The 12,246-nt window shown below is 37.2% G+C and overlaps 1 protein-coding gene across 1 annotated transcript; it reads right to left on the reverse strand.

Moving 5' to 3' along the window:
- Positions 1–2,475: 2,475 nt before the first annotated feature.
- Positions 2,476–12,246, reverse strand: LOC122648562 (peroxisomal adenine nucleotide carrier 1-like). Its single transcript, XM_043841774.1, has 5 exons — positions 11,974–12,246; positions 4,647–4,878; positions 4,298–4,444; positions 3,114–3,274; positions 2,476–3,026 (listed from the first exon to the last, which is right to left on the reverse strand). The coding sequence occupies exons 1-5, from the start codon at positions 12,117–12,119 to the stop codon at positions 2,744–2,746; spliced, it is 969 nt and encodes a 322-aa protein (XP_043697709.1). The 5' UTR covers positions 12,120–12,246; the 3' UTR covers positions 2,476–2,743.

A 12,246-nucleotide genomic window follows, 5' to 3' on the forward strand; every position in this document is an offset into this window, starting at 1 on the left:
AGCAGAAATGATGATGATGATCTTCAAAAGCAAGAACCATAAACTCCTATTCCAAGAAAATCTGTAAGGACAATTAAATCTCCCAACAAATATTCTCCTTCTTTAAAACATATTTTGTATATTAATTCAGATGAACCAAAATGTTTTCATGAAGTAATGCAGGATAAGTCCCGAGTCAAGCGGGAGCAAGCTATGAATGAAGAGTTAGACTCATTAAAGCAAAATAAAACTTGGGATTTGGTGAAGCTGCCAGCTGGAAAGAAAGCATTGTACAACAAATAGGTATACAAAGTGAAGATGAAGTTGGAAGAACAAAAATGTACAAATCAAGGTTTGTAATAAAAGGGTTTACACAGAAGAAAGATATTGATTTTTAAGAAATTTTTCTCCAGTTGTTAAAATGACTTCAATTCGTATTATGTTGAGCATAGTAATTGTAGAAGATTTACATCTTGAGCAGTTGAATGGTAAAACTGCATTTTTTCTTTGTGATTTGGATTAAGAGATTTACATGCATCAACCTGAAAGATTTGAAGTAAAGGGCAAGGAGAAACTGATTTGTAAACTAAATAAGAGCTTGTATGGTCTCAAGCAAGCTCCAAGGCAGTGGTATTTGAAATTTAAAAAGTTTATGCAGGACACAAAGGTTGCAAGATTTCAGTTTGATCATTGTATTTATTTTTAAACATTTGAAAATGAAAATTTCATAACTCTTGCTTGTATGTAGATGATATGCTTGTTGCAGGATCAAATATGCAAAGAATTAGTGATCTCAAGAGGAATTTGTCCGAAGTTTTTAACATGAAAGATTTGGGTGAAGCAAAACAAATTACTGGCATGCAGATAAGGAGAGATAGAAAACAATCCCAAGAAGGATATGTGGATAATGTATTGAAGAGATTTAATATGGTTACGGCAAAGCTAGTAGCTACTCCATTCCCAGGCCACTTCAAACTTTTAAAGGATTTGTGTCCTTCGACAGAAGAGGAGAAGAGTTCATGACAAAAGTTCCATATTCTTTCACAGTTGGGAGCTTGATTTATGTGATGGTGAGCACGAGACCGGATATTGCACATGTAGTGAGAGTTGTCAGTAGGTTCGTGCAGAACCCAGGAAAGGAGCATTGGGAAGGCAATTCAGTGGATACTCAGGTTTCTTAGAGTTACATCCCGTCTCTGCTTTTTATGTGCAGGTTTATTGACTCAGATCATTCATGAGACAGAGATAATGGAAGAAGCACCGCGGGATATGTTTTTACTGTTGGTGGAACACTAGTCAGTCGGATTAAAGCTACAGAAGGTGGCTACTCTTTCAACAACAGAGGCAGAGTATGTTGCTATCACTGAAGATATCAAAGAGATGATTTGGCTTCAGAGGTTTATGGTGGAGTTGGGTAGTTACAAGAGAATAGCACACTACGGAGTGATAGTTAGAGTGATATTCATCCAGCAAGGAACTCAGCTTTTCATTCAAGAACAAAGCATATTCAGTTTAGATATCACTTCATTCGGTCATTTTTGGAGGATGGACAATTGAAGGTTGACCAGATTGATGGCAGCAAGAATCCTGCAAACATGTTAACAAAGGTAGTTGACAAGGAAAAGTTGGAGCTTTGCTCAACTTTAATTGATCTTCATGGATGATTGGTTGATGCTAGAGCGATATACCTTAAAGGTTCATTTTTATCTTTGAAGTGTAGATATCAGTCTTCAAGTGGGAGATTGTTATTGGTGAAGCCTGATCTCAATTTTAATCCAGAAAGTAATGTTGATTCTTCGGCAGGCTGTTTTGCCTTTAAAGTGCAAAAACGGCCAAAAAATTGCATACTTCATGGCCGAAGGCTTGATTCCTGAAGAGCTTGTCAAGATCTTCGATTTGATATATTATTTTGTCCTATGTTGGTTGGTACCTCGGACTAGACCAGGTGAACTTCTGGGGCCAATTTTGTACTTTCGTGGTTAGGGTTTTCTTTATGTTGTAACACGTGAAAACGCTATATATAACGGTTACCTCTTTGAGAGATGTTGAGAGGTTGCGTGATTTCTTCATCGAAATAGTGGATCTGGAATATGCTCGGCCATGGATGTAGCCTACCTTCTTGGGGGTGAACCACGTAAATCATTCTCTTGTGTGTGTTTGTGTATTTTCTCTTTCTCTTTTTCTTTTGCATATCGCCATTCTGCTGCATTGTTATTTTCTAACATGTTAACCTCGTCCCCTCCATTCAGAATGCATCAAAGATAGAAGAGATCATCTCTCTTCAATAATAGTGCATAAACAATAGCAATTATCATAAAACCTTGATTGTTATTATCACTTCATTCCCTTCACAAACCCAGCTATTACCATACAAGTGAGTCAGCCAAACCATGGCTAATAAATGTGCTCAAAACAGATGACCCAGCCACAAAGACAACCAACCAAAGTATAGAGTAATAATATTGATGATTGTTATTCCATCCTTGTCCCTTGTAGTGCATTTTAACCCTCAAGTTGAGAGTGACGATTGCACATTCTCAAAAACAAAACAGTCTACAACCATAGTTCTTTGTTCTAAAAAAAAGAATAATAATAAAAAAATGTCGGCACAATCTGCACTTCCCTCCCTGACTTATTAAACTTGGGCAAACTATACTTAGTAACACTTATTCCTCAGCTACAAAATTCATAACATGGCAAAGAAACCAATTTGCTGCCACATTTTAATTACAAAAGATTTAAGCATAGATTATCTCCGTTGACATTATGCATCCTTTAATCTACGTGGCACGACCAACAGATATCTCTGAAGTGCAAGCATCAGGACCCATGTGGTCCTTGTGATTTTCTCCTTGATCATGAGAAGTAAAGCTGAGCCTAGTACAGTCTTCAAAATTTGAGCCTGCAATCCTTTAAAGAAACCTAGCAACCCTTCCTTTTTCCAAATTGTATATAATACACCTGAGACAGTTTTTTTGGACTTGGGTTGAGCCTCCTTGGACCCATCATCATCATCTGGGTCAGAAGCTTGGATCATTACTTTACACCTGCTCAAACAATATATGTTACACATAAATTTGTTCAACGAACGAAAGAAAAACTTTAGAAGAAACTTGAAAGAAATGGCTAGCTACCTAATAGCAGGATACGTCAAGAAAGTGGCTATGCTCTTTGAGACAGCCCCCAATACAAAAGCTTGAAATGCCGAAAGCGCTTCCTTCGAAGACTCTCCACTTGCTTTGTTGTTCTTTTGAATCGTCAGCTGTCTTTCTTTCAGCTGATCAAATACTGTGTACTGCAGCAGATAATGCCCATATTCATCTTAGTTTGCTTTCTCTGTCCAACAGCTATATCTTCATTCCTTAAAAGGACAAAAAAATGTCCAGCATAACTATGATTAGACAAAAGTTACTATTCATACAACAGAATATTCTGTCTAGTAGTAGGGTCAACCTTAAAAAAGCTCAACCAAGGTCAAGTTAATCTAGCTAGGTGCGAAGATCATTACTAGTGTAATAGATTTGTCTACCATATTTGAATTCAAAAGCCTTACCAATTAGAAACACCTTTACCAACAAGCCAAATTCCTATGATATTTCATTTTATCTCTATTTAAATGTATACATAAAAAAATGAGAGACAAAAACTCAAATACTAAACAAATGAACAAATATAAATTGACTAACATATTATATACCATATAAAAAATATATACACTAACATGTCCATATTGGATATATGTAAACATACACTAACCTATTTATATAGGGACACTTACATACAAGACACGGTGGAACATGAAACCACAATTCTAACCCAACCTGACCAATATTAGGAAGGTGAATCCAGGTTCAGGTTCAGGTTGGCATGGACCAAGTTATACATCGTAAATGGAAAGTGTTTCAGATATTCCCAACAGAAGCAGAACTTCCTAACGAAGATCAACCATATTGGATGATTTAAGCATCCGTTTATAATTTGCTGTGGCGACCAGTACTTGGAAAAATCGAAACTGAAGACTAAATTGTGATTTGAATCATCTCTTGTCATGATTTATGAATTATCTTCTAGGAAGCAATAATCAACGACAAGGGTGATTATGGTAATTGCAGCCTCAGAAGATCTTCCTAATAAAGTTCAACATCAGAAACATCAGTAAATCAATTTATTTTGAACTGAGAAATGCAGGGAGGTAACCTGTTCATGGCAACATCTAAAAGCAGAGTGGTTGCAATAATCGACTTCAAGATATGTTCAAGAGGAAACATCAAACAGGCCACAAGTACAGATATTCAAATGATAGAACACCATCAAGTACCTGGATAGATGGGTTACAGGTCAAAAGAAGGGATATCCCAAGGCCGTCAAATGCTTCGATCCAAGTTCCTTCCGAAAGTGTTTTCCATAGCCCTTTGGATTTCCCAAATGCACTGGTCTGCATCCTTGATGACGCTGTATCAAGAGGCTACATAGGATAATATAAAAATTAGAAAATTGAAGCTGCAATACCCTTTGGTTATCCATTATATAAGTCAACAGATAATATTCAATTAGATTTCAATTCGGTGGAGCTCATAAAAAAATTTAACATCATACTGCATTTTAAACAGTACGACTGTTTGATGCCTTCGAAACTGAAAAGCATATGTGCACAAAACCTAGCCTACCATTGTTACTATGACAGTGCAAGCCCCAGCAGCGGCAGCAACAATTAAGTTTGCTTTTGTTCCAATGGATTTCATTCCGCTCCTCCTCAGATACAGTTTTTTGAAGTAGCTGTACCCAAAGAAGTAGACGAACTGTGATATGAAAGATTGCAGGTTCTTGGTCCCAAGCCCTTGGTACAATGAAAAAACCTGACCGGTTGAAATTGCTTCCCACAAAACATCTGAGAGGTACCTACATAAACAAAAGCAATTGAAATCAAATAAACCATTTAAATGCATAATTTTTGCATTATTAATCTATATGCACCATCATGTTGACTGATGCAGAACAATCAGGGAGTAACCCCTAAACTGAATTGGATCCAGTAGCAAACAGATATTAGGAAATATGGCAAAAATATAAGAAAATAAATTTAATTATTGATCGGACTAAAAAAAAAATTTATTAAAACGTATGGCTCAAAGAGATCACGGATGCTTCGACACAGAATAAAAATAAAAATCCAGGATGTAGCAACGAAAAAAAAAAAAAGAGAACGAAAAGGATAAATAAATAGTAAAAAAAGAAAGACTATCCACAAGAAACCCACTCATTGAGTTCTCCAAATCAACATGAAAGCTTGAGTAATCATCAAGAATAAAAATATAAGGAAAAAAAAAACAAACTTAAAAAAATCTGGAATCACATCAGTAAAAAAAATTCTACTCAAATATTTACCATCCTCTGAAAAATACAAATATGACATAAGGAGGACAGCCATCCAACTCTGCTACTTTCCAATAAAATTTGTAATGATCCTAATCATACTTTCTTCCTTCATACAGAAGCCTAAAAACAATCACCAGCTGATCAGTTTAAACGAGAGAGTTCAAAAATACACTCATTGCACATTCTCATCCAAAGGATCACCAATATGCAGAAACTTAAGCTCTGTTTAGTAACTTTCCCGTGGAACGTTCATGTGTTCTTTTGTTACATGAGAACAAAAAACACCTAAAAACTATTTGGCACACCTGTTCGCTTTTTTGTTCTTTGGGAATGAACCAGCCTCTGGGAACAGGTCTGTAGAAACAAAATGAAATCTGTTTTTGTGTTCTCAGGAACACATTTGCCAAGAAAACACACACACGCGCAAGTCTCTCTCATCTCCCAATCTCTCTTTTGTCTCTCTCAGCTCCTCACTATTCCACACCCCCAGCCCCTTCCCTCTGCAACTCTCACACCCCGCTCCGCCCTGCCCTCTGCAACTCACACCCCATTGCACCACCTTCAACACAGCTCTGCCAACAGGAGCTCCTCTTCTCAGAAGTTTGTGAACGTTCTATTTATTTATCACGATAATCATTGTACAGAGATGCACATATCTTCTTTCACTTAATTGAATGGTTTCTTTCGTTTAGGGGATTTCGAAGAGAAAAACAGAGTTGGAGGGGGGAAATTGAATAATAAACTGGGTTGTTCAGCATGCATTTACTCCGGCGGCTCACAACCACTGATTTTGGTCTTTCAAAATTCAGAGACGCTGCAGAAAGAAAGATACAGTGAAAGATAGTGAGAGTGTGTATGTGTGTGTGTGTGTGTGAGAGAGAGAGAGAGAGAGGATCAAAACCTCACCGAGAACTATTGCTCGAATTCACACTCTGGAGGATGCTGGAGGAGAGATTTCTTGTCTCAACTCTCATGCCCTAATGATGGAACAGCTGTGGAAGTTGTGGTTGAACTGCTACTCCACCCCTTTTTATGTTATCTTGGTTGGATATGGAAAAAGACCACAGAAACCTCATTTTTTGAGCAAGATCGCATCGGGGTCAGCAAAATATGTATGGGAGAGAAAGAAGAGGAGGAAAGAGAGAAATGAGGGAGTTACAGAGGGTTGAGATGGGAAAGAGAAATGAGGAGGAAAGGGAGAAATGTTTCTTACATTTAATACCAAACACATTTCTGTCCGGCAGAAGTACTCCCCAAGAACAGGGGGAAAACTTCTGCCTCAAAAAATACTCCCACGGAACAGAAACATCATAATACAGGCCCTTATTTCCTTCGTCATAGGAATGAAATTCATCCCTTGTTTGGAGTTTCTTTCAAAATCCACAAAATAGATTTAGGTTAGTAGAAACTGAAATGCCTCAATTGCAGATATTTGCAGCAATTTCTTAGAAATTTGTAGACTAACACTTGAAAGTTGAAATCGCTGACCGTCTAAACTCTACAAACATTCAGTTGAAAAAATTTGAACTGAAAAAAATCTCAAACAAAGAAAAAGGAGATCAAGAAAATATGTCTTGAAAATTATATAATTCTGCCTTACATAAGTGGAAGTTACTTTAATAGATTTTACCCCATGTTTCTACATACATTATCAGAGTGCAGCATTTTATACTTTAAAATAACATGACCTAAACAGTTTCAGTTCCTGTTTTGAACTGTCCAGGCAGGATGGGTTTTTACTCTTATGCGTTTAGGCCCCATTTGGTTAGATGTGAAGTGAAGTAAAACAAAACTGGAACAAAAACAAAATGAAAACTTTTGTAATGATTACCAAGAACAATTGTCTCAAAAATTCTTCCTACAACAACTTGGCCTTATCCCAATTAAATGGGGTCAGCTACATGGATCCTTGCCCTCCAATCAGCTCTATTCGAGGTCATGCTTGATACATGGCCTAAGCTATCCCAGCAAGAACAATTGTCTCAGAAATTCTTCCTACACATACTAAATATGATAACTAAATTTTACTTCACTCTTCAAGCATGATAGTACTCAATTTTTTTTCCACCTCCTACCTTCTCTATGATATGGATCCCATTTGTTTTTAAATTGCTTTGCATCAACTCTACTTCCAACCAAACACCTTTGAAAGTTCAACTGAACATTTTTATTTTACTTCACTTCACCTCACTACTCTACTAACTAAATGGGGCCAAAGAAAGGGTGCAAACATTATTTTCTCCTCCCTCCTTGACAATTGGTTTTTTAAGTTCAAGGTTCCAAGCATCTATTGAAGGAAAGATGATATTTAAATCAACAATGGAGCTATTGTAGCCCCAGACAGAAAAGAACCCATACACAGTTGGGCATATGTAAATGACAGCATGTGTAAACCCACTATCATAAATTGTGTCCAGATAGAAATTAATAAAAAAAAAAAAAAGAGGATATAATGTAGTATTGTATTTGAGTAATCAAAACAGTACCAAAATAGGATCTTTTATCAGAGAACAAAACTAGATTAGGGAAAATTCACATAACATGAAAACAGATGATTAGAATGATCCCAAACTCAGCCTTATCCCAACTTAATGGGGTCGGCTACATGGATCCAAACAAAACAAAGTAGGGAAAACAGAGGTCAAAAAAAAGAGGCTCTACATGGAGTCTTCCAAAAGGAAAGAGGAAAGAGGACAGCCTTCAGTATAGCAAAAAAAGGCATGAGGATGAGGAGAAGGATATCGAGAGAGCCCTTTTCCCTATGGAGAATATTCGAAATTAAGAGAAGAGAAGGGATAGGCAAGAGCTAAAAGAAAGAAAAATGCAAAAGATTATCAGACTAATGACATCACACAAAGAAGTGGATTTTTCCCAGATGGAAAAGAATAGGAATTCTTTGCCAAAGATCCTTTCTCCTACTAGGTTTAGGATAGGAAGGAATCAAACAAGCAGAGTTAGAAGGAACGAACACCAACCAAGGGCTGAGTGCGGGGAAGGATGCACTAAAGCTTACAGCCAATAGTAAGTCAGGAAAATTTCAGCTAAATGGAGTCTGCTACAATGATCCCAAACTCCAATCGAGTTTAATAAATCCGTAAGAGAATGTTTGCTGAAAATTAGAACTTAAGCCAATGGTTGGATCAAGCTCTCCAATTGAGGTTCGATTAATATTTGGGCCAGATCTGATAATTAGTTTGCTTAATCTCATGCATATGATCTTCTAAAAGCAAAGGTTCTAGTTGCAGAAAATTCTCAGAAATAGAACTTCCTTGTTAATGGATGAAGAAGATGATGGAGTAATAAAAATAACAGAAAATAACACCAGGGCTTCACACCGCGAGGTGGTTCAATTGGATCAAACACCAACCTACCTTGATCGCACACAAGGGGTTTCTTGAGCAAACACAAGGGATCTCCAATGGAGAAGAAGAGCAGCAAAACAACTTCTTTATTTATCAAATTCGTGTACAATGCTTCCCCCCCCCCCCCCCAACCCTTACAAACTTATACAAAAGACTCAAAAATAGAATCAAACACTGAAAAGGAAAGGCCTAACCCAATCGTTAACTAATAAGGTAACCTAAACTAACTTAGAAAACTGAAATAATTAATGAAACTAACTCAATGATATAGTCAAACTTTAAAAGTCCCAACATGCCTATAAGTTAATTTTGATGTGGACCCTACTAATTTAATAACTAATGAAAGAATTAAACCAGCAACTTAAATTGAACCGCATAACTGATTCAATTGAGATGGATGAGTGGAAAAACTAGGAAGGATAAGTAAGGAATGATCATATTAGAGCTGGTTTGGGAGTAGCTTCGATATATGATAAGCTACGAGAAAGTTGTTTGAGGTGGCATGGCCATGTTCAACGGAGGCCTTTGGATACTCCAGCACGGAGGAGCGAATTGATTTAGCTTGAAGGAACTAAAAGAACCAAGGGTAGACCTAAAATGACCTTAGGAGAAGTGGTGAGGAAAGACATGCATAGCTTAGGCCTTGTATCAAGTATGACCTCGAATAGAACTCATTGGAGGGCAAGGACCATGTAGCCGGCCCCATTTAGTTGGGATAAGGCTGAATTGCTGTTGTTGTATTGATCGGATTCAATTGAACTAACCCAAAACACCTAAAAATAAACTAGTAATGAAACAAACTAGCTAATCCCATATGCAACCTTATTACCCATACTTTAGGCCCATAAAAGTGGCCTATTACATTGAAAAACCCATGGACTAAAGGCCCAACATGTATACAACCCAACCCTAGACTTATTCCTAGGCAAACAAGCCCAGTTTGGTGATAAATCTGTATCAGGATAGGAGCAAAACCACATGTTTTATGGATCGTACAATACAAATCACACAACTTGAGAAATGCAAATTCAATGTTTTTCAAGTTTAACCATACTTACTGTCAGAGGTATGTCTTTCCCTTTTAACCCTTTTTCCTCATTGCTTAAATATCAGAGAAGATTTCAATGGCAAACTACAAGAAATAAAAAATGCTTTAACCGTTTTATCCCCAAAAACAAAAAATCCCTCATTGATTTCAGCCACCAGTGAATCAGATAATTCAAGGATAATTTATAGTCTATCTAGGATACTGAATGGACAAGAAGATAATCCAATACTTTTACAACATACAGAATCAACTAAAAACAATTTGATAGCACAACTCTTATCCACATATCCTCAATACAAGACACTCATTTTAGACACAGCCATCCAATAAGCATATGTATTCAGTGATAAACAATAATATTAACGAATGAAATGGCAAGCATACAACAACAACAACAAACTCAGTCTTATCCCAACTTAATGGGGTCGGCTACATGGATCCAATTACACAAAGTAGACAAAAATTGAAAAGTGAAAGTGAAGAACGGAAAATGAGATGAGAAGTGAAAGATGAAAGATGACAAATGAACAATGGAAAATAAAAGAAAAGTGAAAGAGGAAAGAGGCACAGCCCAGCAAGTCAGGAGAATCTCAGCTAAATAGGGTCTGTTACATGGATCATTGCCCTCCAATAGGCTCTATCCGAGATCATACATGACAGGAGACCTAGACTATGCGTGTTCTTTCTCACAACTTCTCCTATGGTCATTTTAGGTCTGCCCCTCGCTCTTTTAGTTCTTTCAATCAGAATCATATCACTCCTCCTTACTGGGGCATCCCTAGGCCTCCGTTGACCATGATCAAACCACCTCAAACGACTCTCTCGGAGTTTGTCATTGATCGGAGCAACTCCCAAATCAACTCAGATGCAATCATTCCTTACCTTCCTTGTTTTTCCACACATCCATCTTAACATCCTCATCTCTGCCACACAAAGCTTCTCAATATGACGACACTTCTTAACTGCCCAACATTCTGCCCCATACATGATAGCCGGTCGAACAACAGTCCTATAGAACTTTTCTTTAAGCTTTAAAGGAATACGTCGATCACACAACACTCCAGATGCACCTCTCCACTTCATCCATCCCACCCTAATTCTCTATGAGACATCATCCTCTATCTCACCTTTTTTATTTATGATTAACCCCAAATATCTAAATAGTCACTTTGTGGTATCTCTCTTTTCTCAAACTTAAGCATCAGGGGTGTAATTGAATATTTCATGGTTCAATCTCTTTGCAGCCAAATGAACCAATATCAATTATACACAGTAGATGTTGAAGCAAAGAGAGAAATTGATATAAACTCTTAGTTTATGACTTTTGAAAAATATATAAAGAAAAAGAGGAAAAAAATTAGTAAATTCATAAGCAAAAGCAGGAGACTCCAAGGCATTACAGAAGTTCAACCTGAAAGATGCACCTAGACTATGCACTACATTGGGTTGCATATTCAGAAAATAAGAAAAAAGAGTTCCATATTTCATTACTGCTTAACAAAGTCCCAAGCTCAACTCATTAACAGAACATGACTACAAACATAAAGCTAAACTTATCTCAGCAACAGCAACAAATCAACAACAACAACAACAACTCTAACGACAACACTACTTAAAATATTTGCTTTTCTTTTTCTCTCACATGTTTGCTGAGACAACTAGCAAATAATTAGATTCTCATGCGAATTACTTTATAAAACTAACCGACCAGAATCTAAATTATATTGAAACTAAAACCAAAATTTGAAAAAAAGATATTTAAAAACAACTATCCAAAAATAATCTAACAGTTGGAAATCCAAAAACAAAAAGGGGGAGAGTACACGGTAATCAAAATAGATAATCGAACATATAAAAAAGATGGAAAAATGATCCCCACACCGGTCATGCGCCCTCTCACTCTCTCACCTCCCTACACTATGCCCCTGTATATACACCGTTACCCACCCTCTATGCTTCCATTGGGTGGGCGTGGGGATTCCATCCCACATCGGCGTTCCCCTGCCCTAAATTGATATACAGGAAGAAAGAGAGATATAAAACAATCATCTTCAATAACTGGCACGCCAAATTCTGCGATGAAACGTAAAACATATAATAATAAGCAACAAAATCGAGCAAAATTAAGTTAATAACCTATAAGCACACCACCGTAGCTAATGAAAACAGAGATGCAAAAGCATATAAAATCAAAAATCCATATCCCACCTGTATTTTGCCTGACCTTGAGACCGAACGTCAGCCTGGTACTTAGTCTTGCAGGTGTCGAGGGGATAAAGAATGGTAGTACTCAGAAGAGCACCGATTGCCCCTGAAGTTGCCTCTGTTAAGGATTCGAAATCTAGGGAGGCCATCTGAGGTAGCTTTAGAAACACCAGAGAAACAAATAATAACTCTGAATAGGATAATTAGATCTAGAAGAAGAATAACCTCCGAAGCGAGTCTCTGCAGGTCTACCCATCCATGGAGAGTGTTGGAAGT

Source organism: Telopea speciosissima, chromosome 1 (genome assembly GCF_018873765.1).
Source record: "Telopea speciosissima isolate NSW1024214 ecotype Mountain lineage chromosome 1, Tspe_v1, whole genome shotgun sequence".
NCBI lineage: Eukaryota > Viridiplantae > Streptophyta > Magnoliopsida > Proteales > Proteaceae > Telopea > Telopea speciosissima.

Bases quoted from the DNA above. Each gene is read 5' to 3' on its own strand.
- LOC122648562 (XM_043841774.1), bottom strand. From the start codon at position 12,119: ATGGCCTCCCTAGATTTCGAATCCTTAACAGAGGCAACTTCAGGGGCA. The intron at 4,879-11,973 runs GTGGGATATGGA...TTGTTTATGTAG, and splicing joins CAAGGTCAGGCAAAATACAG to GTACCTCTCAGATGTTTTGT. The intron at 4,445-4,646 runs GTAGGCTAGGTT...TATCCTATGTAG, and splicing joins GCACTGTCATAGTAACAATG to CCTCTTGATACAGCGTCATC.